At 41.6% G+C, this 25062-nt stretch overlaps 1 protein-coding gene across 2 annotated transcripts in view; it reads right to left on the bottom strand.

Moving 5' to 3' along the window:
* Window positions 1-23993, bottom strand: part of cunh1orf112 (chromosome unknown C1orf112 homolog) — a 36372-nt gene extending 12379 nt beyond the window's left edge. The window contains exons 1-18 of one of the 2 annotated variants that reach the window (XM_036581277.1): window positions 23849-23993; window positions 22419-22530; window positions 21826-21865; window positions 21605-21693; window positions 21395-21499; window positions 19805-19945; window positions 18208-18370; window positions 17450-17534; window positions 16803-16941; window positions 16267-16359; window positions 16114-16178; window positions 15292-15440; window positions 12279-12408; window positions 10571-10757; window positions 8878-8960; window positions 6692-6743; window positions 4976-5065; window positions 2467-2652 (exon numbers count right to left, since the gene is read on the bottom strand). In XM_036581277.1, the coding sequence (XP_036437170.1) occupies window positions 2467-2652; window positions 4976-5065; window positions 6692-6743; window positions 8878-8960; window positions 10571-10757; window positions 12279-12408; window positions 15292-15440; window positions 16114-16178; window positions 16267-16359; window positions 16803-16941; window positions 17450-17534; window positions 18208-18370; window positions 19805-19945; window positions 21395-21499; window positions 21605-21693; window positions 21826-21865; window positions 22419-22508 (1887 nt within the window). In that variant the 5' untranslated portion in view covers window positions 22509-22530; window positions 23849-23993. The remainder of the gene's footprint in view (window positions 1-2466; window positions 2653-4975; window positions 5066-6691; window positions 6744-8877; window positions 8961-10570; window positions 10758-12278; window positions 12409-15291; window positions 15441-16113; window positions 16179-16266; window positions 16360-16802; window positions 16942-17449; window positions 17535-18207; window positions 18371-19804; window positions 19946-21394; window positions 21500-21604; window positions 21694-21825; window positions 21866-22418; window positions 22531-23848) is intronic. The other variant, XM_036581278.1, reaches the window with a different exon arrangement.
* Between the last annotated feature and the right edge of the window lie 1069 nt (window positions 23994-25062).

Here is a 25062-nt window from a genome sequence, read left to right as displayed (position 1 = left end):
GTGCTTTTCTTCATAGATCCTCAGAAAACAGGTGAAAGGAAGTCAAGTGATGTCATCAGTGTGATAATTATTTCAAAATAAGAGTTTGTTACGCAGTAACACCAGTGACACAACTCCTGGGGACGACAACTTTCATTATATATTTTATAATATTTATGTGTTCTATCTATGTCATTTAAATCATATATTTAATAGTCGTGTATAGATTATTGTAGTTAAAATTGCAGAAAAAAAGTGTTTTTTACTTCAATATATGGCCTCAGCCTTTACACATGACTGTGGGGACAAGCTCTTCTGTGGAGCTTGGAATTCTATATGATTGATTTAAAGACCAATATTGCTAAATTGAGGCTCAAGAAGGTGTAATTATTAAAATAACATGTTTTATTTTAAAATATAAATAAATTGTAACCTTAACATGTTTTTCAAGTGCGATATATCTGTAAAAGCTAGGGACACAAAAACGGACGTTTCTGTAGAATGACCCTACTACCATATTATCTGCTAAATTAAAATGATTGCTAAACGACGACTCCAATATAAACTTAACAGGGAAACAAAGGAAGATACGGCTCGCTGGTTTAACATCGGCTAAACAAAATCACTGCACAGAGGTGTTTCATCCACATAATCTAAGTGTACGACACTGGCTATTTCAGCTGCAGGACATAGTTATGTTAGAATTGGCCAAAGCCAGGATTAATAAAGTTAGAACATCTATACTTGAGACATGGAAACAGATTTGAAGTGATGTGATGAAAAGACTGGAACAAACTGTTATGAGGTACATCTGATAGGCTGACGTTCTTTTCTCTCTCTTTTTCATTTTATTTTTGGAATCTCATCCTTTTCATTAAATCTTATTTAGTAAATTGTTAGAAAACTATGTACAGAAAACAGGGATGGATGGACCAGTGGGACAGGGATGGATGGGGTGGGAAAGGGGGGGGGTTTGTTTTTGACTTCCTTCAGTTCTGTAATGTTGTGATAAAGAGCTGCTTGATTAACAGGAAACAAATAAAAAAACTGATCACAAAAAAAGGTGCGGTTGACTTTTCGTAACATCTGGCAAAACTGTCTTTACATTCCAGCAGCTAAATAGGGGGAAAAAATTAGGCGGACCATCCAACAGAGTTCCCGTTGTGTGTCAACAGGGGGCAGCTGTAGCTTTATATCTAGTCATGTCGGTCTTACACCAAACGACTTTTCAAGCGATTTCACTGTCTCAAATTTCCAATGAAATCATGAGAGTCTTGCTGGAGTTGTGTTGCACTTGCGTCGTCTCGATCGTTTAGTGTGAGGTGGTCAGGATGGCCATCTTACTATTCTCAGTCCAGCAGTGACACTGAGGTGTTCAAAAACTTCAGCAGCGCTGCTGTGTCTGATCCACTCAGACCAGCACAACACACACTAACACACCACCACCACGTCAGTGTTACTGCAGTGCTGAGAATGATCCACCACCCAAATAGTACCTGCTCTGTGAGGGTCCATGGGGGTCCTGACCACTGAAGAACAGGGTAAAAGGGGGCTAACAAAGTATCAGAGAAACAGATGGACTACAGTCTGTAACTGTAGAACTACAAAGTGCACCTTTATAGTAAGTGGAGCTGATAAAATGGACAATGAGCGTAGAAACAATGTCATAATGTTATGGCTGATGTGTTTCGCTATTTTTTCCTCTTGTCATGTGTATTATCATCAGCTAGCAGTAAGTAGCAAGGGAAAACAGCACTTCTGATATTTACACGTACTACAATAGAACGCTTATCCAAGAACAATTATAATAATCTAGTAAGGATAATAAATGTCCCTGGGTTCCTCATGGTCATAAACTTACAAGAGCTACTATTCTTCAGTTAAGGTGGGTCTGTTTTTATTCCCTTTATCAAGTTTATTCAGGGCCAGTTCTGTGAATACTGAGCACAATACTGTAGCCTTGCCCTAAATGTGCATCTATGCTTTTACTTTTTTTAATACACACATGCTGACAGATATCTTGCTTACAGCTGCCAGCTCTAGTTGACCTGCCCACACTGGACCTATAACTCAATATAATACAACATAGTTGTTTACCCAAATGAATTATTAACACTGGAGCCATTTTTGGGCTGCTTTTTCAATCCAGCATTTGAAACCACACAGCCTGAGAAATTACACGTTCCTGCTGTATGTGTTCGCTCAGCGATAAGAGAAAGGAAGCCCTCACGCATCTTTCCTCCCGTCAAAGTCATTTCCCCAAACATTCCCAGGCAAATTAGTCCAACAGGCAACAGCTTTCCAAACTGCCAAATGTCATGTATCCAAAATCTAAACAACTATATCCACAAATGTAGTCCTCAGGACTTATTTAACTGAAAACCTTGATAACAGAGAGGTTCCCGACAGAAGGAAAAACTCCCAGTTATGAGAAATGAACTGGGGAAGTGCAATGAAAGCCAGAGGTGTAGTGAGCAGCGTCCTCACCAGAGTGTGTATGCTCCCCAGCCGGTAGCCTGAGCCCTGCCAGGCATCCAGCGCTGATCTAGCTCTGCTCAGCACCTCTCTCTCCACTTGCAGACGCGCCTCGGAACAAAGACTCCTGAGCAGAATCAAACGCCATACACACAGGTTGTCCTCCTCAGAGGGAGCGAAGCGCTCGACAAACTCCATCTTAGAGAAACGCACAGATACACATAAGGTTATTAGACACAACGGCTTGGTTCGCACAGCAGGTAAAAGTGGCCCAAATCTGATTTTCTCACCAAATCCGATTTTTTGTTTGGCTGTTCGGATTACCTTTTAAATGTGATCTGTATGTGACTTCAGTCTGAACAGATCAACTCCTAAACTGACCCACATGCACAAAAGATCAGAGCGTCACGCTGCTTCACAGCTCATCCAGAGGTAAACAATCATAACTGCCAATGAACGCCAGTCGCTCCCGGAGGATCAGCTTCATCTTCACCAGCATCACAGGAGCCATCATGAAGCTTCACTGACTGACTGCTGGGCTCATCACCCAGAATGTGTTCGAGCCGTTAAAAGGGCGCGGTCACTTCTTTGGTTCGTGTCCTCGGATTCTTTAAACTTTGCTTTCAGACTTTTAACTGTTCTTTGATGCTGCAGCCTCGTTCTCCTGCGGCCGCGTTTGGACATTTATTTAGAAATCTCTTCAAACTCTGAGGGTTTTGGACGAGTTTCTTCTAATTTTTTGGTACAGAAACATCAGCCTAAATGTTTGAGTCTCAGCAGCGCGAAATTATGACGAATGTGGAGTTGGATTGACGTAAAGGCCGCATGAATTCCGATCTGGCTGTTCAGACTGAGTCGCAAGCCTGAATATCGGATACGTATCGGATTTCAGTACCACATATGAAAGCGTCTCAAATCGGAATTGAAAATGTCAGATTCAGTGTGTTTATCTGTTCACACTGAAACACATCTGTGTCACTTATGAAGAAAACGATCAGATTTGGGCCACTTTTACCTGCTGTGTGAACAAAGCCTTTCATACACAAAGAGTGCACCCCATTAACGTACAGAAAATAAGCTACATTTCAAAATAAGTTAAAGCACACATTTAAAAAGCAAAACCTCAATGTTATGGAAAGAAATTCCCAGAACGACACAAAGAGCACATGGCAAATTATCAATGAACCCTCAATCAGGTGTATCCAGACTACATACACTGACAAATTTAAACTTCACACGAACATGATAAAGTCATCAGCAATCAAAGCTTTTTCATTCAGGTTGGACCCTTGGTAGCTGACAAAATACCTGATACTCCGCTGTTACTACTGCACCCTCCATCGGCACTTAATGCCTTATATTTTGGCCTTAACTTTAATGGAACTGAATAATGTGATAGAAAACTCAAGAGCACTGTGAGAACTGCTGTAAGACTAGAAGTATATCATCACAATTAAGCAATGGAACACGAGAGGGAGCGTGTTACCGCGAAATAACATCACGGCTGCGATTTGGTCGCCATAGATCATCACAGCTGTGATGTTATTTGTGATTCAGCTGTGACAGAAGAACAGCTAAACAACCTGGAATCAGCCAGAAATGAAGCCAATACCATTCGCCAAACTAAATGGGCTGTAAGATGCTTTACAGACTGGCTGGAACAAAACAACATTAATACATATCTGGCAAAAACTGACAAAACTGAGCTGAACTTGATATTGCGGCAGTTTTATGGCTCAGTCTGATTTGGTCAGACTCTGAAGATCAGACTACACGTTTGGCGAATGGTATTGGCTTCATTTCTGGCTGATTCCAGGTTGTTTAGCTGTTCTTCTGTCACAGCTGCCAACTGAAAAGCTGCTCTGTGGTGATGACAGTTTGGGAATTTAGTGTCGTCTCATCTTCAGAGTCTGACCAAATCGGCTGTCGGTCAAATGTGATCTTAAAAGTGTCCGTTTTCTGTTTGTGGCAAAGTAAGAAGTAAAAGCGTTCAAATGGCTTGAGCGTCTCCTACAGCTGTCAAAGTCACTGCTTAGCAATGGCGTCTCAGCGGAGTGATACAGTGTTTATGAAAAAAAAAGTGCTGTTATGGTGAAATAACAGCACAGTTAGAACGCTTCTCAACCAATCAGCTTGCGTGGCTGGAACTAACTGTTGTACAATCAACAATATTACGTCACCTTATCCACCAGTCCTTAAATACTAGTGTATTTACTGATAAATAAAAAAGACGAGTGTTATTCAGTTATTTAGATCAACCAATCCAGCAGTATACATGCTTATATCTATTCTTCCATGTTTTTCCTAAGTTTAGGAAAAACTCATCTGTCATCTATAATAAACACAAACTATCTCCTCCAATGGTTTCCATGAAAAACATTCCACCTCCACGGCCTCGAGATTGTCATTTAGGGAAACCGCGAATGAGCTGGTCTTTGGGGTCATTTGTGCTGCAAAATTGATGAACACTGCAAGGGCATGTGTGCTTGTGTACGTGTGAGTGTAAGAGACACAGACTGACCTGGTGATTTGGAGTCATAAGGAAGAGCAGGCGTCTCAGCAGAAGACCCAGGTGGGTCAGCCGATAGCCCTCATTTGGACATGACTTTATCTACAAATACAGGTTACAGAGGAAATGTTTAGAATTCATCACTGGAGCTCTGAAATCTTTTAGGCATGTACAGTACATAACTCTGCCTGCTGAAACCGATCAAAATTTCCAGTAAGAATTTTAGTGTACAGCGTGATTCAAAAAGATTAATCCGATTTCAAAATGATTTATTTCACCTTTAAATTGTTACAGAACAATGTAGTAACCTGTAAATGGTTTAAATGAGCATAAAGTTTATTATGTAATTGTACAAGGTCTCAGTATGAACCTCCTCCAGCTGTACAGACAACATCAACACCATAGTCAAACTCATCCCATACTGGATTGAGCGTGTCGGGTGTCGCTGCACTCACGGCTCTTTCAGTGCGATTTCGGAGATCATCCAGTGTTGTGGAACCAACGACGAACGCTCTGAGCTGTTGGAGCTTCACTGCCCACGAAAATCACACTGCGCAGTTATGACGGATTCACTCTTATTGAAGTGGAGAACGCAGAACGCTTTCTGCTCAGGGGTCTCATCTCCTCTCAGACTGAAGGGAGCCGTCTTCCACTGACAGTCAGAAACTCTATGACCCCCTCTTTCAGTTGGAATGTGATTGGTTCCAACTAGGCGCCTCACGGGTGTAAAAATATGGCGCTTTGAAATCAGATGAATCTTTTTGAATCACCCTGTATTTTGTGTATTAGGTATATGAAAATACTCAAATGCACTGAAACATTACAATGAACCATTTCCTTTGAGAAGCTCAAAGGCCCATGTGTCACATCAGCGTGTTATCGCGAAATAACATCACAGCTGTGATGTTAGAAGACTCCTCCTCAGTAGCCAATCGGTCACACAAATAGAGCAGTCCTAACGAGGCTGCGTGGTGACGTCACCAGAGTGGCGCAAAACTCGTCAGGAAACTGGTGAGAGAAAATGGAGCCGCTGCATTGAGTTTGCTGCTTTTTCATTTCTTCACAGAAATGGAGATGTTCTTGTGTAGTACAATAAACTACATACAAATACTTCTATATAAAATACGATATATGGACGATGTACGATATGTGGACGAATGCTTTAATTAGTCATTTTGCACTTTATAAGGTAACGAAGACGAATTCAAGGACGTGAATAACCTACATTTTAAAACAAGCTCTGCTCCAACGGCTTTGTTTTCCCCCATTTTCGTGGTGCTGTATTTTTTCCTTCGCGTGGTTTGTACGCAGAGAACTGTGGGTAACCGAAAGCCTGGAAGGATATATCTGTGTCCTTGAAATCACTCCGAACGCAGGCGAATTTCCGGGCTGTATATGAAGGATCCTTCACTTTGGAACGGCCTGCTATGACGTAGCGGCCGGGAAATGCAGCCTAGGCACATAGGCACTGCCCTAGACTGTTACAGCTTTTCTTAAATGTAATTGAATTTGACTTTCGTTTATTTCAGTTTATTTAAGCTCTACAGTAAGAATGGCATGAGGTTCACACAGGTGCCCAGTTTCTGAGGCAGATTTGACACCAATTGTCACCTCCATCAGGGTGTCAGCAACAAGAAGAGCAGCAACTTCTGTCCCTCCCCGGACAGGTTTCCAGAAACACACCGGAGAACGGACACAAAGGTCAAATTTCCAACTGACCACACTTACCAGGTGAGCTATGAGGATAACGTGGTGCAAACACAACTCAGCTGTGCCGTACCTGCAGAGAGAGACACAAAAAAAAGACAGAGAAAGAAAGTGAGACAGAGAGAAAGGCAGACAGACAGACAGAGAGAGAAAAATCAACATACATTCATTCAACTTACTGAACTGGCATGCAAACATTTGAGTGGACCGAATTTATCCGACTGGTCTATTTATTAAAACAATAAGCCACAAGAGGCTGTGGGTTACTGCGACTTTTTCACGGGAAGGGCACGATGTGAAACGGTGAAACGCCGGCCAACATAAAATATGATAAAATACACAACTTTTCAGAAGTTATTATTAATAATAATAAGACATAAACAACAATTCCACCAAGAAATGTAGTTCCTCTAGGGTACGGTATCGTTGCCAAGCAACCATGGACCGCTGAATGAAGAGAATCCATCACTGTATACTGCGGTTGTATAACAATGAACATATAATAACACAGCACTGTTTAATGCAAAAACATTTGCTTTATAAGCACTTTTTGGTCACCAGATTACCACGGCGAGTCTCATTTAGCACCAATACAGCCATGCCCCTCGGCTCGTGCTGGGGCTGAATGTCAAACGGCTCCCTGCTCCCTACATGGTGCACTACATAGGAATGACAATACTGGAGCCTGCAGCCCAACAGAGCATAATATATCTAAGAAATAGTCATTTGGGACTCAGACACACTCGATAAACGATGCACTATTTGGCTGTAGAGGCTAGAATTTCTAAACATTCATTGTTAGCACACTATTTAGGGAGTACGGAGCCGTTTGGGACTCAGTTTGACGCGACTTCTGACAAACACGAACATTTGAAGCGTGTAAGTCATTCAAGTGACATATTTTTAGACTTTTACACTGCAGTTTTACAGTTAATCAGACCGTAAGTGCTTTAATTCAAGCTTGTGATATTAATGATGGAGTTGTTTCGGCTGTTGGCTCTTTTAGCCCGTTAGCTGACCAGCCTAGTTCTAGTTAACAACGTAGGTCACCAGCCGAAAAACTGGGCTCTTATATATATATAATATACTCGGTGGTCCATAAGATCAGCATTAGAGTCAAAGATTATTCCTTTAACAGAACAAGGTTTTTTTTTTTTGTGACGTGGTGTAGCGATAGAGTTCAGTAGTTGTGAGGCGTCATAAGAGCGGTATATTGTGGATTTTAAAACAGCTTTGAACGTGGCTCAGCCAATCAAATTTTAGGATCGGGGGCTCCCGAGTGGCGCAACCGTCTAAGCGTTGGCCCTATCATCAGGAGATCGCGAGCTCGATCCCTGGTGATGCTACAGCCGTCCGTAGCCGGGAGTCCAAGAGAGCACAGTTGGCCTCGCTCTCTCTGGGTGGGTGGGATGGCCCCTCCTTCTCCCCCCATCACCCAACGCGATGCTAGTCAGCGCAGGCGTCTGTTAGCTGACGTAACAGATCTGGCGGTTGGCGCTTTCCTCCGAGTGCGTTCGGCTGTCCAGCGTTGATAGCATCGTGTGATTGGGGGAGTCCTAACTAGCGGGTGGAATTGGAGACGATTAAATTGGGGAGAAAATCGGGTAAAAATAAAAAAAATTAAAAAATTTAGGATCGGAAACATCTGATTTATAATCTTCATTTATCTGCTGATGGTTTTGGTAGTTAGTCTCTAAAGTAAAAGGAAAAAGACCCATGAGCAAATTCATAGGTGCAGTCCCTCTTAAAAAAATATTTAAAAACAAAACACAGTAAACACCCACGTTAACTTAAACCACTAGTGGCATGACTGAGCACAACATATTTGCACCATATACACAATTTTGCGTCACTTGATATCTGTGAACTTTGTAATCAATTTATTAGCATTTATTTGGCCAAAGCAACTGTGTGGAAACAACACAGTGTTTCTTCGACTAGATCATCAGTTACATTAGGCACAACTGATCAGCCGAACGGAAAACGACACTGAACCGTATCACAAAAGCATTTTTGTGCCTTTAGGTTTTAGTCACAGAGCTATATCCAATATTATTGGGAAAAAAAAACAGAGTATCTTCTTTGTTTACAGGAAACAAGCTATTTTTCTCATGAAAAATGTGGACGACCCTCTGAATGTTCCTGTTTGCTCTCAGTGAGCACCATGGAAAATCTGTGGTCACTGCTGGGTGTGCGCACACACTCACCGTGCCAGAAAGCACCAGACGTCTGCGGCCAAGAGAGCCGCCTGGGTGTCCGACTGAAGCACAGTGCCTAACAGGGCGCGCTCCTTCGGATGAAGGGTTGTGGGGGTAGGAGAGGGAGAGTTTGAGAGAGAAAAAGAGAGAGAGGGATATTTAACAGACAATCTGTGAAATGCAGTAACTGTGACCCTGCTTTTCATTTACATGTTAAATTTTAGCTGTCAAACGAGATCTACAGCTACACTCACTCTACACAAACATGTTCTATTTCTCTACATAGAGCAGATGACACATGATGCTACTAAAGACCAGTAACCATGAACAGTTATGTGCAGTTGCCCAGCCCTGATCCTGGAGCAGACACATCTTCTCCCTGCTCTATCACACGTAATTATCTCCTTGTTGAGATGAAAGGAGTGCGTTACAGACTACATAAACTCAAAAACATTTTTTTTAATGGTTAACTCCTCATGGATGGCTTATTATGATTATACAGATTGGAATTTGTGTACAGTGCTTTTTCCCCATTGAAAACACAGACTCCCTCAGTACTTTTGCAAAAAAAGTGTTTTGAGGCCACTACATTTCAGCTGATTTGTAAGTCACAAATAATGGAATAATATTGGTAGATAATGTCTGTAATGTAGTTAACATATTTGCTATATTTACTAAGAAAGGCACAAATTATCATCAGTCTACCGACAATTTCCACCAGTCAAGGTGGCCAATTTAGCAGCTTGTCTATGAAGAACTTCTGTGTAAATGAACACAAGCACAACTTCATAATTAACATATGTTCAGTGCACAATAACCACATTTGGCTCATATGCTTTGTTTTCCTGAAAGCCTGTTTCTGTCAGATAGGAAAAAATTTTGATGCTTCTTGTTTTAGGTTCAAACATTTTATACACACACACACACACACACACACACACACACACACACACACACACACACACACACATATATATATATATATATACACACACACACACACACACACACACACACACAATCTCCTCCCAGTATTCGCACCCTGAGAAGGAAAGTCCTACAAATGCATATGCATAGGCAAAAACATAAAAGAGCAGCAGACACCCTTTCGGTCTTTTTGGGCATAACAATAGTTAACATAAATTATTTTACATAAATTTGCATTTGCTTTTTAAAGGTTTAGATCTATGTCTTTGAATCTAAGTAAGGTCCAGGAACCAAATACTTACTTGTATTTACTTGTTTTTTCAAGTCTTCGCTATTCATATAAAGTGATACAAATCATTATTTTTCTCTGTAGATGCGCATTACACCAGGAATGAATTACAAGCATGTTTTTTAAATAAATGCATAACATGCCAATTATCTGCAATTTTGTTTTATTTGTTGTTGTGTGCTGAAAGCATCAAACCTACTTGCTGCAAAAATAGACTACACAGAACAACCCTCACAACAGAGGCTTTGAAAATGATCAGGCTTTATTTGTTTTATTCCAGCTTCCAACACACTGAGACAGGCAGTCAACACCTGCACATCAGTGATTAACCAGGCCAGGAAATGCTGCAGTGTTGGAAGCTAAAATAAAATAAAAATGTGAACTGTGGTCTGACAAATTTGGGCTTGAAGTGCCATTATTTCAAACACAATGCACAGGACCATCTTACTCAAAAAGCACCAGAATTATGCAGTGCAGGGTACTGACCAGCGGGGGGAAGTGTTGAGCAGGCAGTGCCGCCACACAGCCACACAGATGCACGCAAACATGTTGGTGCAGGCTGACCTTAACCTGAGCCTGGCCATGTAGCATCACCCCCGGCAACCTCACGGGCATGGCCCGCTCCAGCGGGCAACGGCGAAAACTCAGAAACACGGCTTCAAAGATAGACAGCCTGGAGAAAGAGGGATGGAAGGAGGAGAAAAATGAAGAAAGAACATGAGAAAAGTGCGTGAGAGAAAGAAATCGTCCTCATCAAGCATTTCCTACAGTCAATACAATACTGTCATATACATGTCATTAAATATCATCACTGTCCAAAAAACAAGTATCTTCATGGGCTAAGCAGTTGTGGGCTGGACGTTAGAGAATCAGCCTTGTGCCCCGAAGGTCGCCAGTTTGATTCCCAAAGCTGACAGGACATGACTGAAGTGCCCTTGAGCAAGGTAACTAACCCCCAGCTGCTCCCAGGGCGCTGTGGATAGGGCTGCCCACCGCTCTGGGCAAGTGTGCTCACTGCCCCCTAGTGTGTGTGCTTTCACTAGTGTGTATGTGGTGTTTCACTGCACAGATGAGTTAAATGCGGAGGTGAATTTCCCCGTTGTGGGATTAATAAAAGGTAAGTTAACTTGACATCGCGTGAAATTTCATGAGGATATGGACCAACAGAAATGTTCCAAAATTAGTTGGAATCTATAAAATCTATTTACATCGGTTAACATTAAAAATGAAGAACGTTTTGCCCTCCTGTGAAGTTACTATTTTGGAAAAACGTCTTTCTTTTTGGACAGTGACAGTACACCGATTAGGAATAACATTATGACCGCCTCCTTGTTTCTACACTCATTGTCCATTTTATCAGCTCCACTTACTATATAGGTGCACTTTGTAGTTCTACAGTTACAGACTGTAGTCCATCTGTTTCTCTGATACTTTGTTAGCCCCCTTTTACCCTGTTCTTCAGTGGTCAGGACCCCCATGGACCCTCACAGAGCAGGTACTGTTTGGGTGGTGGATCATTCTCAGCACTGATGTGGTGGTGGTGTGTTAGTGTGTGTGGTGCTGATACGAGTGGATCAGACACAGCAGTGCTACTGGAGTTCTTAAACACTGTGTCCACTCTATTAGACACTCCTACCATGTCGGTCCACCTTGTAGATGTAAAGTCAGTATGCAGAGAAACAGATGGACTACAGTCTGTAATTGTAGAACTACAAAGTGCACCTATATAGTAAGTGGAGCTGATAAAATGGACAATCAGCATATAAAACGAGGAGGTGGTCGTACTGTTATGCCTGATCGGTGTATATACTGCCCAGCTTGTATTAATCAAATTGTAAGTCTGCCCAAAATGACAGCTATTGTGATGTGCCTTGTAATCTATTAAAAGGCACATTCATGAATCCAGGATGCGACATGCTTAATGATCTACTGAATCATGTGAATGCCTTGATACATCAAAACACAACACAAACTCATGCGGACTGGCTGAGACTGGCAAAGATACTCACAGAACAAACAATTAATTTCTTATATTGGCATATTGTTTTTTTTTTCCAAGCTGTAGGAATGTGCAACTCCTGGTCATGAACTATTGCTGGGATTCGAACTGCAGTCGCAGTGACAGCATCCAATTCTGCACCTAACAGCAAAGACTTTTTAACCAAACATCTCAGGCAGGTTTTAGGTGGCACACCTTGGTGTTTCCTCTGAAAACTGACTGCCGTCATACCACAGGCGCAGCGTGTCCTCTGGCTGAGAGAAGAGCTTTCCCAGAACGTCCACCAGCAGCAGACACTGAGGCAGAGCAAGCTCCGGACTGCACTCTGAAAACAAACCAAAATGATAGATTTTAAGCACATGACCGAAGACAGTGGGGCAATCACACTGTCAGATTCTAAAAAAGGAGAAAATTTAAAGCTGCTGCAGTTTAACTACGAATATTCTTACACAGTGGTTACCAACCCTTCTCCTGGATATGAACCTTCCTACAAAGTTTTGTTCCAAAGCTTCATCAACCACAGATGCTTTAAATGAAACATTCACCCCCGAGGGGCTTTATGAGCTGGATAAAGTACAGGGTAGAGCTGGGCGATATGGCCAAAAATGTTATCACGATAAACAAAATTTATATTGTTCGATATCGATACATACCGCGATAAATGTCAAATCATTATTTCTTTCAAGTTTCAAGGCTGATTTTTGCTCCTGGGTGGTTAAATCCTGTTTTGCACTATCCTTTATGATCGGAACACAACAAACACTCACCAAACAGTGGAACATTTCACAGACCTGTCATGAAAGAGTGGGAGAAAGTGTCTGGTGAGCTGTTTTTACCAGCTGGAAAAGCACGGCTATTTTGTAAAAGTCATAATTTAAGAAAGAAATCAGATTATTTTAGCTGGTGCCGAGCGCTCGGCTACCCCGCTACACATGACATCACAGTATTCAGACACCAGCCAGCGACGACTGGATTCCTCTATACTGTCATAGTAGTTTAAGTGGTGAACCGCAAAATATCAACACCAGACAAACAGAGTCCGACTTTTAGGTACGTTTAAACTGAAAGCGGAGCTTTTGTGTCGTGTTTGATCTACAGTATCATCAGTTCTCCGTGTTGTGGAGTGACGAAGCGCTGCTTTAAGTTAGCCAGCTGCTAAAAACAGCCAGCCTGGAAAGACAGCGCTCTCCCGCTCTCCAATGCCTCACAGCTTCCTCAGTTCACTTTCGTTTAAATCAGGGCTGTAATTTACATGAACCACTTCTTTCTTTCACTTTCGTTGCTTGGGAATGCACTAATACTAAATATGACTGTCCGAGCGCTGTAACAGCGCTGTAGTTGTGAGGATTGTGATTTATCGCTGCTAAAGCTGGTTAGGATGTTAGTAAAGAGGTGAGTTTGCTGTAGGACAGTACAGTTACACCACTGACCTTGTCACTCACACGGTCACAGGAGAGCAGATCGCCGGTCACTCCACTCAAGCAGCGACTGTATAACTCCGCGCTTCAGCCGTTGCTAAAGACTCCTCTTACTCGTGGCCCCCTCCCTCTCTAATCATGTAGAAAAACTCGGAAGTGCGCCCTCTCCAGGCAACAGCAGAGTAGTGTCGCTTTCCTTGCAATAGAAAACGCCACCAAGGCTTTCGCTGAACGTGGGAGTGTGAGAGTGCTGTATTATATCGAACATTTATCAGACATGTTGTATCGCTCTATCGAGGAAAAGTTATATCGCGATAATTATCGTTATCATTTTATCGCCCAGCCCTAGTACAGGGTGATTCAAAAAGATTCATCTGATTTCGGCGCCTAGGAACCAATCACATACCAATTGAAAGAGGGGGTCATAGAGTTTCTGACTGTCAGTGGAAGATGGCTCCCTTCAGTCTGAGGGGAGATGAGACCCCTGAGCAGAAAGCGTTCTGCGTTCTCCACTTCAATAAGAGTGAATCAGTCATAACGGTGCAGTATGATTTTCGTGGGCAGTGAAGCTCCAACAGCTCAGAGCGTTCGGCGTTGGTTCCACAACACTGGATGATCTCCGAAATCGCACTGAAAGAGCCGTGAGTGCAGCGACACCCAGACATGCTCAATCCAGTATGGGATGAATTTGACTATGGCGTTGATGTCATCCGTACAGCTGGAGGAGGTTCATACTGAGACCTTGTACAATTACATAATAAACTTTACGCTCAATTAAACCATTTACAGTTTATTGCATTGTCCTGTAACAATTTACAAATAAATCATTTTGGAATTGGATGAATCTTTTTCAATCACCCTGTATGCTGGGTTTCAAACTTCTGGGTTGCAGCTAAACTTGGCAGAAAGGTTGATCTCCAGGAGGATTAGATGAAAAGGACACTTCACATGTTAAATTCATTTGAAACTCAAAGAATAAATCCATTACACACAGTGTAACTAATACCTTATAATAACTAATGACAAACCCAACTCTCTAACCTTCCTACAAAAGGCCAAAAACAACAGAAAGCTGTCAGTGTCTGAAAGGCCCTGGACATTCCTCCCTCCCCTTTCTGACCTTACACCATGCTCTACACTCATCACCAAGACAATAATTGGCCCTGGCAGCCCGAGACAAATGGCGACCTGAAGGTGAACAGGATGTATACTACTATCTGTCACGGCTGGTCATTGGTGTTCAGGGTCTTCCTAATCAGTCTACTGCACCCACACATAAAAATCACACGCTTGTCTTTGTGACGACTTTCAATGTCTTCTGTATTGTTGGTATGTTATGCAAACACCTACAACTTTACCATAACCTCAGTAACCTAAAAGCTCTTTTGACTCTTGTTCTTCCTCCAAAAAAGCTGCATTTGCAGTGAGAAGCAAAATCTACAAAAAAAGTGTCCTCATTTCTATAAAAACCTTTCAAATATTCTTATCATCATGAGGACAATTGGTCCTCATATGTGGCTAAAACGGCACACACACACACACATACACAGAGTTATATAAGTGGGCCCTTGACTCTGGGGGGACAGCACCACTAATTTGCCATTCCTAAATCCTGTCTCAGAGAACAGCCATCAGCACATCATTGTGTTGGGATTCTGTACATTTCCTGATCCAAGAATGTAACAAAATAAATCAACTGTACAACAAAAATCCACTGTCGCTTAGCTGAGGTGAGTGCAGAGTGATGAAGGGGGGGTCTCGGTGGACACCATGTACTGATGCAGACTTACTCTGAGCCGGGGTCAAGACGCACTCAGCAAAAGGTCTCAGTGGTAGGAGCTGGGTCAGTACAGCATCCATGGGAACCAACACAGCCGCCCTCAGCTCCTCACCCAGGCCTGGGGGCACAGAGGGGGCAGTGAGGCTCGGTGGAAATTTACTAAGGAAAAAGAGAGAAAAATAAGATTAATTTGACGCTGAAATAAGAGCTCAATTATCAACAAAAGGATTAAACGCAATACAGAGAAAAGCAAGTGCTGCGGTACAGTAATGCGCACCCATGTTTAAATAGGCTACGTTCACATTACAAGCCTCGTTTCTCAAATCCAATTTTTTCCTCAAATCCGATCTCTCTGACACGATGGTTCACACTCGTTTAGGTAAGTGATTCAAATCTGTCATTAATGTGACGAACCGGCGTCCTGAAATGACCCTCATGAGCTCATCCTACTCAGTAACGTCACGTGAATGAATCACGTTCATCATCAGCACAAACTAACGAGCAGAACGAGCTTCGCTGAAGATAATTAACTCTGATCAGCTCTCAGCTTCATTATTAGAGTGAGACGAAAGAGAAAAAGGTGAGATGAGCTGCTTTTCCACCGTTTACAGGCTTTAACTTCTGTTCGGCGCTGCTGCCATGGTAACGCTGAATGATGGTCAAGCGCAGTGGGGAAAAAAGCACATGAATTCCGATCTGAGCGTCACATTAGATCAGATTTGCGTTTCCACACAGCTCTGAAAACATCAGATCTGAGTCACATTAGAGCAAAAAATCAGATTTGTGCCACTTCAACCAGTAATGTGAACGTAGCCAGAGACTCTGGGATTACCTGAGGACCTGAAGGCAAAGCTGGTAAAAATGAGTACAGGACTTTGAAAGGAATGGCTTAAATTCCTGTCAAAGAACAAAGAAAAGACATTACCACTACAGTAATGACATTTCTAGAATAAATCTGATATAACACTTCTTTCACTGCAGGTACCTTTATATAGTGAACCAGTGTGTTCGCAAAAAACCTGGACATCTTCGTGGCCTTCTGGAAAAGCTTGTATTCAGCACACTGCACTACCTCCTTCTGAGTAGCCAAAAAAGGGAAAACAACTGGGTTACTATCCAAAATGCCGGAATGCAACCGATGCCTCATATTAGAGATGGAAAGATTCTCACTCATGGTTATCAAGTTTAAATAACAAAATACATCAAAGGGTTTCACTGAAATAAGCGTGAACCCATAACAGATTTCAAATAAACATTCTTGTTCACCTATATACTAAACATTAGCATGTACTGTATGTAAAACTTATGACGTACAGTACAGGTCATAAATCAGTGACTAATGTGCTCTTTATGTCAATTACAGGCTTTAATATACAAATGTGGCAAAACCGAAAGTAAACATTTGGTTTAATCTGACACAAGTAGCTAGACTAAACAAACTATTCTTTTAAGGAGTCTGTTGTTGACTCTGTGGTTTAGCAATGTGGGTTAGTACTAGTGGAGACTCCAAGCATACTGTACCTGCAGACCTGTCTGCTGCACCTGCTCCGCTAGCTCCAGAGAGCTGCATACAGACGCCAGCAGACCCTCACACAAAGAAGAAGCAATGTCAGTGTGCCGCAAGTGCTCCTCCACCATAGACTGATACTTCACGCTCTGCCTGCAAGCAAAGTGGATAAAGAATTCAAGATCATTCTGTCTATGAATCAGCGATTATGCATGATACACTTAGACATTAAGATTCTGTGCAGATACATTTTTCGTTCATCAAGGTACAAACAGTGTTAATGTTCCCTCAAAGGTCCAACAGTGGTTTTAAGGTCTGATTGTGAACCTTAAATAAGTTTTTCCAGGTGAAAAGTTCGTATTTGTACCTTTTCATAACCGAATGTTTTAAAACAGAACAGTAAAATAAAATCCTGGAGACGAGACGGGGTGTGTGGAGTCAGTACAGCTTAGAACATATCATTTCAGTGGATTATGGTTCAGTTATGTTCCCTGACTAAAGGTGCTGAGATGCACCCTTGAGGGAACCACCCCAGTGGCAAGAAGGGAACTGCCCCAGTGACAGTTTTGTGCCTTCTGAGGTACAACACACCTCAACGCTGTCCAAGTTCCATTCCAAACCGAAGACAAGTAAAAGTGTTTCTGAGGAAAGTTTTACTCACTTGATGATGAATTTCCACGTGTTGGCATGCAGGGCAATGTCCAGGGTGGATATGACGGAGCATATGTCCAGCAGACTGTGAATCACTGCATGTAAACAACAGTCTTCCAGTGAGAAATACTCCTTATTTGACTATATTGTCACTATTAGTACATATATTAATAACCTATACTCATCTCAGGCCTCTATAGTATGAGCAAAATACTTGGAATCACTCTTTTTACCCTCCTATTATCTTTAGGGTCCATTTGACCGCATTCCATGTTTAACTGTCTCTAAATAAATGATTTTTTTTTCTTGCTTCAGATTTAATGACTGATATGCTTTCAATATAGTGAAATCATTTTGGACCCTCTGGTGTTCTCTGGGGTCAGTTGGACTCCAGGATGTTTTAGCTGTACAAAGCATAGTAAATATAAACATTTCACAAACATTTGTTTGGGTTGCTTTGGATGATATGAGGTCACTGTGACATACAATTTTATAATCTATAAAAAAAATCCCTCTGCTTTAGGGCCACTAACCTAACATAACCATGAGTGTAGTAGCGCTAGAACCACTGACAGCTGTGATGAGGGATGGAAAATGTAACTGCCACAAGAACTTTCCCAAAGGTTTGAACTGCTGGGGTCAAATTGACCCCAAGGATAAAATATGTAAGTAAATTTAAAGATAACAGGTTTAATTCTCTAAAAAGGAAAAAAGGAAACTCCACAGACACAAATACGACACACTTGGTCACTTCTGTCAGACACAAACCTGTCACTATATCAGATATTTCTTCTCTGGAGGCACTTTTCTCCAGGCTGACCTTTTCCAGCAACTCCATCAAGCCTTTCTGTAGAGAGTAGGCTTCTTTAAAAAGGCACTGCAGCAGATCCCCCACGAGTGACAGCCTCCCACTGTACATGACCTCACTCTCCTGCACACAGTAACATTACACAAAGTCTTTTTACACTTCTGTACAATAAAAAAGGTCTCTATTAGGAAAATTTCACCAAACAGTTGCCGGCAAATCTTTAGCATTTACTAAGATGTGCTGGTCATACAGCTGCATGCAAATGTTTGGACGCCCAGGTAAAATTACATGTTTTTTACTCAAAATCAGCAAAACATAAGTACACATCCTCTCCAGAACACACTTCTGTACAGTTTAATGCACAATAACTGATAATTTGGAAAAAATAGAACATAAAATGTGGCCTGTGCCATTTATCCCAATACGTGACCCCCCCACCAAAAAAAAAAAAGCAAAAACTTAAGCTATGTTCACATTACAAGCCTCATTTCTCAAATCCGATTTTTTGCTCAAATCCAATCTCTCTGACACGATGGTTCACACTTGTTTAGGTAAGTGATTCAAATCTGTCATTAATGTGACGAACCGGCGTCCTGAAATGACCCTCATGAGCTCATCCTACTCAGTAACGTCACGTGAATGAATCACGTTCATCATCAGCACAAACTAACGAGCAGAACAAGCTTCGCTGAGAAGATAATTAACTCTGATCAGCTCTCAGCTTCATTATTAGAGCGAGACGAAGGAGAAAAAGGTGAGATGAGCTGCTTTTCCACCGTTTACAGGCTTTAACTTCTGTTCGGCGCTGCTGCCATGGTAACGCTGAATGATGGTCACGCGCGGTGAAAAAAAAGCACATGAATTCCGATCTGAGCGTCACATTAAGGTCGCATGGTCATGAATCGGATACGTATCTGATCTAGGACTACATATGAAAGTGTCTCAGGTCAGATTTGAAAAGATCAGATTTGCGTCCACACAGCACTGAAAACATCAGATCTGAGTCACATTAGGGCAAAAAATCGGATTTGTGTCACTTCAGCCTGGTAATGTGAACGTAGCCTTATTGTTATTTAGGGCGGCATGGAGGCACAGTGGGTAGCGCTGTCGCCTCACAGCAAAAAGGGCCTGGGTTCGATTCCTGGCTGGGAGACCAGGTCCTTTCTGTGTGTATGTTCTCCCCGTGTCTGTGTGGGTTTCCTCGTACGGTCCAAAGACATGCAGTCATGCCAACTGGACGCACTAAATCACCCCTAGGCGTGAATGTGTGTGAGATTGTGAGTGCGAATGTATATGTCTGTCTGTCTGCCCTGCGATGGACTGGCGACCTGTCCAGGGTGTATCCTGCCTTCCGCCCAATGACAGCTGGGACAGGCTCCAGCACCCCACCGCGACCCAGACGGATACTTAAATGATAGAACAATTTGTTTACCCTAAAAATACTTCATTAAGCATGTCATAGCTAAACGTACAGATAAAGATATTTTTAATAGGAATAGTGTTGATGTCTACAGAAGTACATAGTATGGTACAGGTTGAGAGCAACAGGATCTGTACCTTGCAGTGCTGGAAGGTGTCCTTTAGGATCTGGAGAACACAGGCGGGCAAAGAGCGTATGGAGTCCAGGGAGGCAGCTTCCTCAAATGAGCAGACATGACGCACACATCCGGACAGGGTCTCAAGGGTCTGCACCATCATCTGGACACAGAGAATTTATTAACAACCCAAAATGCTATATGCCTTCATTAACACAACACAGAGCCTAAGAATTTAATGTGGTACTCACTTAGCAAAAATGGTTCTACATAGTGACAAAAATGGGAGAAGCTCTATTGGAAGAAAGGTTATATGACCTATGACAGTTCTTGATGCTGTACAAAACCATTTTAATAAGGTCTAAAAAGACATTAAGAGAACTATATGCACAAGGTTGTAGAGAAGAACCATTTAATTAATTTAATTAATAATTTCATGAATTTAATTTAACTATTTAACCATTTCTTAAGAGGTTAGGGAACCAGCCCTGTGACCCGAAGGTCGCCGGTTTGATCCCCTGAGCAGACAGTACGTGACTGAAGTGCCCTTGAGCAAGACACCTAACCCCCAACTGCTCCCCAGGCGCTGTGGATAGGGCTGCCCACCACTCCGCTCCGGGCAAGTGTGCTCACTGCCCCTAGTGTGTGTGCGTTCACTAGTGTGTATGTGGTGTTTCACTGCACGGATGGATTAAATGCGGACGTGAAAAATCCCTGTTGTGGGACTAACAAGGGTCACTTAATCTAATCTTAACCTTAATCTTTAAAAAGCCAAAGAACCATTTATGCATTCAAGTGGTTCTCTGAGCCATCATGGTTCTTTATCTAACCATTGTTTTTTTACTACAGAAGCCTTGTAGAACCAATTCTCAATTCTATTGACTTGCAGGATGACAGTGACCTGTAGATACTGCACAACTTTATTATGGAATCAAGAGTAAATCTGATTACTGGTGGAAATAAATTCCTCCTTGCCGTTCCATTATTTATTTACTAAAACAAAAACTGGTGTATGTTTAGGCCTGTCACAATCATGGAATTGTAGCTGATGGTTAACTGCCATATAAATAATTGTGATTAATAACTTGTCTTTATTTTAAAATGTGTATAAGGGGCGTCTTGTTTCCTAGCTGTTGGTACTTAGGAGCTCCCACCTGACAACAGATGGAACTCAAATTAACAAACTACTCAACACTGCCCTCTAAAGATGTTATTACCAAGTACAAAATGAACAAACATTACACGCTGCTGCCCTATAAAAGTGCTGCAGTGACAGTCAGAACTCAGAGCTTTGGTTGTACCTGTAAGGCCACGTCTTAATTAAGGCATTTTCTACTTTTTACATTTACATTTATATCCATTTACATCGACCCGATAGATGAAAACACATCTGTTTTTAACATCACAAACATTGTGAACACTAACAACAGTGGAAAAAAACTGTGATTAGCCTGAAGAACTGCAATCAGGCAATTATGTAATAACTGTGACAGGGCTACACATATTTAAGAAGTGATTTCTCTCTCCAAAATGTTAACACTGATTCTTCAATGTTAAATAATGACTCTCAAATTGTTAGTCAGCAGATGGATTGAGGCACTGCTTACTGCACCTGCAAAATGCTCCTGAGGAATGCTTGAATCTCTGCGTTCTGGCTAGACAAGCCTCCGATTTGCTTGGAGGTCTCTTCCAAAAAGCCAGTAAACATCACCACCACCTATTGTCAAATACGCACGACAACATATTCGTTCAGAAAGATGAAACTAGACATCCGAAAGCACGAGACACAGAAAACATACACCCTCAAGCGAGTGCTCCATACTTTAGGTAGGACTTTGGAGAAACACGCCTCCTCCAGTTCCACCAGAGGTAGATGAGGAAGGAACATATTGACGATAATTCGGAAAACATCTGTAAACACAAACCACAAAGGGACATTGCACAGCAATAAACAACAAATATCACATTACAAAAGCAAACAAATACAGAGGGAGAGAGTCACTTGTTCATCAATGCACAGTTCTACAGATCTGATTGACTTACTGATGTGTTCCTCCCAGCTATCAGTGTTATGATGCATGGAGTGTAACGGGTCAAGGGGTCAAAGCCAGACATGATAAATGGAATAAACCATCCTTCGCTGAAATTTAGAACATCAGTACAACAGTGCGGGTAAAGTAGGCCATATTAAGTATTATTTTTTCAAATGTAAATATTACAGGCAGATTCACTCGAAAGAGGCCCCGAATATTCTGTTGTAGCTCCCGTTAGGATGAAGCAATCTGAACCAAAAAAATACGCTACATTACCTTGACGTACGTGTCATCGATTGCATTACATGCGATGCTGGAAGTGATCTCTGTTTTCTGCCAGACATATGAAGGGGTACGGGGGTCTGCACCCAGACGTTGCAAACGGAGGTTAAACATCGCGACAGCTGTCCGGCGCCTACCTCATCGCTCCAATGCAGGGGGAACCCGGCTTGTTCGAAACTCCATATACTGAGGAGCACATTGCACATTGTTTCGTTCAGATTGCTTCATCCTAGAGAGAGTTATTACAGAATATTCGGGGCCTCTTTCGAGTGAATCTCCCTGTATTATTAAATATGTAAAGGCTAGATCTCCAGAGGATATGACTAGTTTTGGCAGCACCACTCTGACTTCTTGTCGGCATGTCTCCGGGCTCCACTGGACAACCTCCTCCAAAAGTGTAGCTTGAGACATTGTGACAGCTTCTACAGTTGCGCTGTAAAAACATATTTCGCAAAAGAGGAAAAGATGGCATTAGTTTGACTAAACTGTGGCAAAATGAAACTTACTAGACATGCAGCTTACTGAAAAAGTAACATAACTCCACCTGCTGCACTTATAAACAGAGTATCACAGACTGGCTAACTGTGTGTAAGTCAAATTTAGGTTGCTGCTTTGTAGTAAAACTCTACAAAGTGTTTTCATTAGTATTCGCATGCTCCTGGAATGCTTGATTATTTCAATTTGGTCAGTCAGGGACACTGAATTATTATTATTACTGTTATTGCTTTTGTCGGTGTCGATATTGGATATGTAGTGTGGCCAAACTTAACTTTAAAGGGGGGGGAATTATGGCCTAATACCAGCAATTAATGTTAATATTATGTTGTGCAATTATTTTATAGCGTTGCATTGCAGGGCAGGGGGATGAAACATTTAAACATCCTGGAGTACTGTAGTTCATCAGAAGATGTTTTTCCCAGACTAAAAACAAGAAAATCATCATCTTTTGGCTGTAGTGCCCCTGTTTAAGTGTAACCTTTCTCTCTCCAGTGAATATGTCCTAAATATGTCCTCCAGTTAACATCAACACATTAATAATATGATTTCTCTGGTAAGATCATAGCTAAGGAGACAGGAAGGCTACAGCAGAACAAAACAGATTGTAACATAAACCACGAACACTTTCACATTTGTATATTTCTAGTTGTATATACGCCTGTAGATAGATTTTTTGTATATATTCTTCTTTTTATATTGTACCACCCTTATAACTGTCCTGTATCTCTCTCTCTCTAAATATATATATATATATATATCTTTCTCTCTATATATATATATACATATATATATATATCTTTCTCTCTCTCTCTCTCTCTATATATATATATATTTTTCTCTCTCTCTCTCTCTCTCTCTCTCTCTCTCTCTCTCTCTATATATATATATATATATATATATATATATATATATATATATATATATATATATCTTTCTCTCTCTCTCTATCTATCTATCTATCTTTCTCTCTCTATCTCTCTCTCTCTCTCTCTCTCTCTCTCTATCTATCTATCTATCTATCTTTCCATCCATCTATCGAGGAGTTTTGGTCAGTCAGGGACACTGGATTATTATTATAACTGTTATTATTTTTGTCGTTGTCTTACTGTTCAGCGAATCACTTAAATCCATGGCAGACTAAGTTTTAAGTTAGCTAACCGAGCTAACGCTAATAAGGATGTAGTCAGGCTAACGTTGGCCTGTAAGTCGGCGAAACTGTCTGTAACTCGCTCGCAAATATTAGTTATACTTACCGACGGGCTAAATCAGAGATGCAACATAATAAACGTACTTTCTGGACGAGGTGCAGAGAAAAGTTACAGCATTTTGAACTCAATAAAACTGAACGGCGTCCTGTGTTTTGAATTTGCCTCCTGCTTCCTCAACGCTACGCGTGGACCGTTCCATTCTGTCTGTGGATGGGGGGGGGTCGGTACGATATTACGTGTTAAAAACTATTAAAATTACCCTTAAAAGTATCCCGTAATAGAGTAAGATATAATAATCATGTACCTTTAATGTTATCCAATGTGTATGCTTTGATATAGTTATATATTATTCATTTTATTTCGATGAAAATGGTACGGCTCAGAAATTCCCGCGTGTACTGCGGCAGCTGCAGTGACATCAGAAGCAGGCGCGTCTGTGATTGGTCAAAAAGTTTGTACGTTCCCAAAGCGATGGGGGATTTGAGTGAAGCCGAAGTCTCATCAATGAGATCGTAAAGCCTCGAGATCTTCTATTATCTGTTCTTTTCTCTGTTTATATATGATATAATACGGAGCCCTGATGATGACATCCTGTACAAATATAAATAATGCGTGGCCATGCCTTATTAACGCGTGGGAACGAGATCCTAATGCGTGGCCACGACTTAGTAAGGCGTGGGAACGAGATCACAGCTTACTAAGTCGTGGCCACGTGCTAGGATCTCGTTCCCATGCCTTACTAAGTCGTGGCCACGCTTTATTTTTATTTAGACAGGATGTCACCAGCGGGGCTCCGTAGATATACCATTTTTCTGATTTCTACGGAGCCCCGCTGGTGACATCCTGTATAAATATAAATAATGCGTGGCCACGCCTTATTAACACGTGGGAACGAGATCCTAATGCGTGGCCACGACTTAGTAAGGTGTGGGAACGAGATCACGGCTTACTAAGTCGTGGCCACGCATTAGGATCTCGTTCCCATGCTTTACTAAGTCGTGGCCACGACTTAATCATCTCATTCCCACGCCTTACTAAGTCGTGGCCACGCATTATTTTTATTTATACAGGATGTCACCAGCGGGGCTCCGTAGATTTCTTTTTTAGAATTGGTGCTTATCAGTAGCAAAATCAAAATGAAATGTTATATAGGTCATTCTACAGAATCGTCCTTTATTGTGTCCCTAGTGTTTGCCAATATATTACACTTGAAAAACATATAAGAGATACAATTTATTTATATTTTTAAATAAAACAAT

Source organism: Colossoma macropomum, unplaced genomic scaffold (genome assembly GCF_904425465.1).
Source record: "Colossoma macropomum unplaced genomic scaffold, Colossoma_macropomum, whole genome shotgun sequence".
Classification (NCBI taxonomy): Eukaryota; Metazoa; Chordata; class Actinopteri; order Characiformes; family Serrasalmidae; genus Colossoma; species Colossoma macropomum.
Note: the sequence above shows the minus strand (reverse complement) of the source record. Positions and strands in the feature narration are given on the sequence as shown.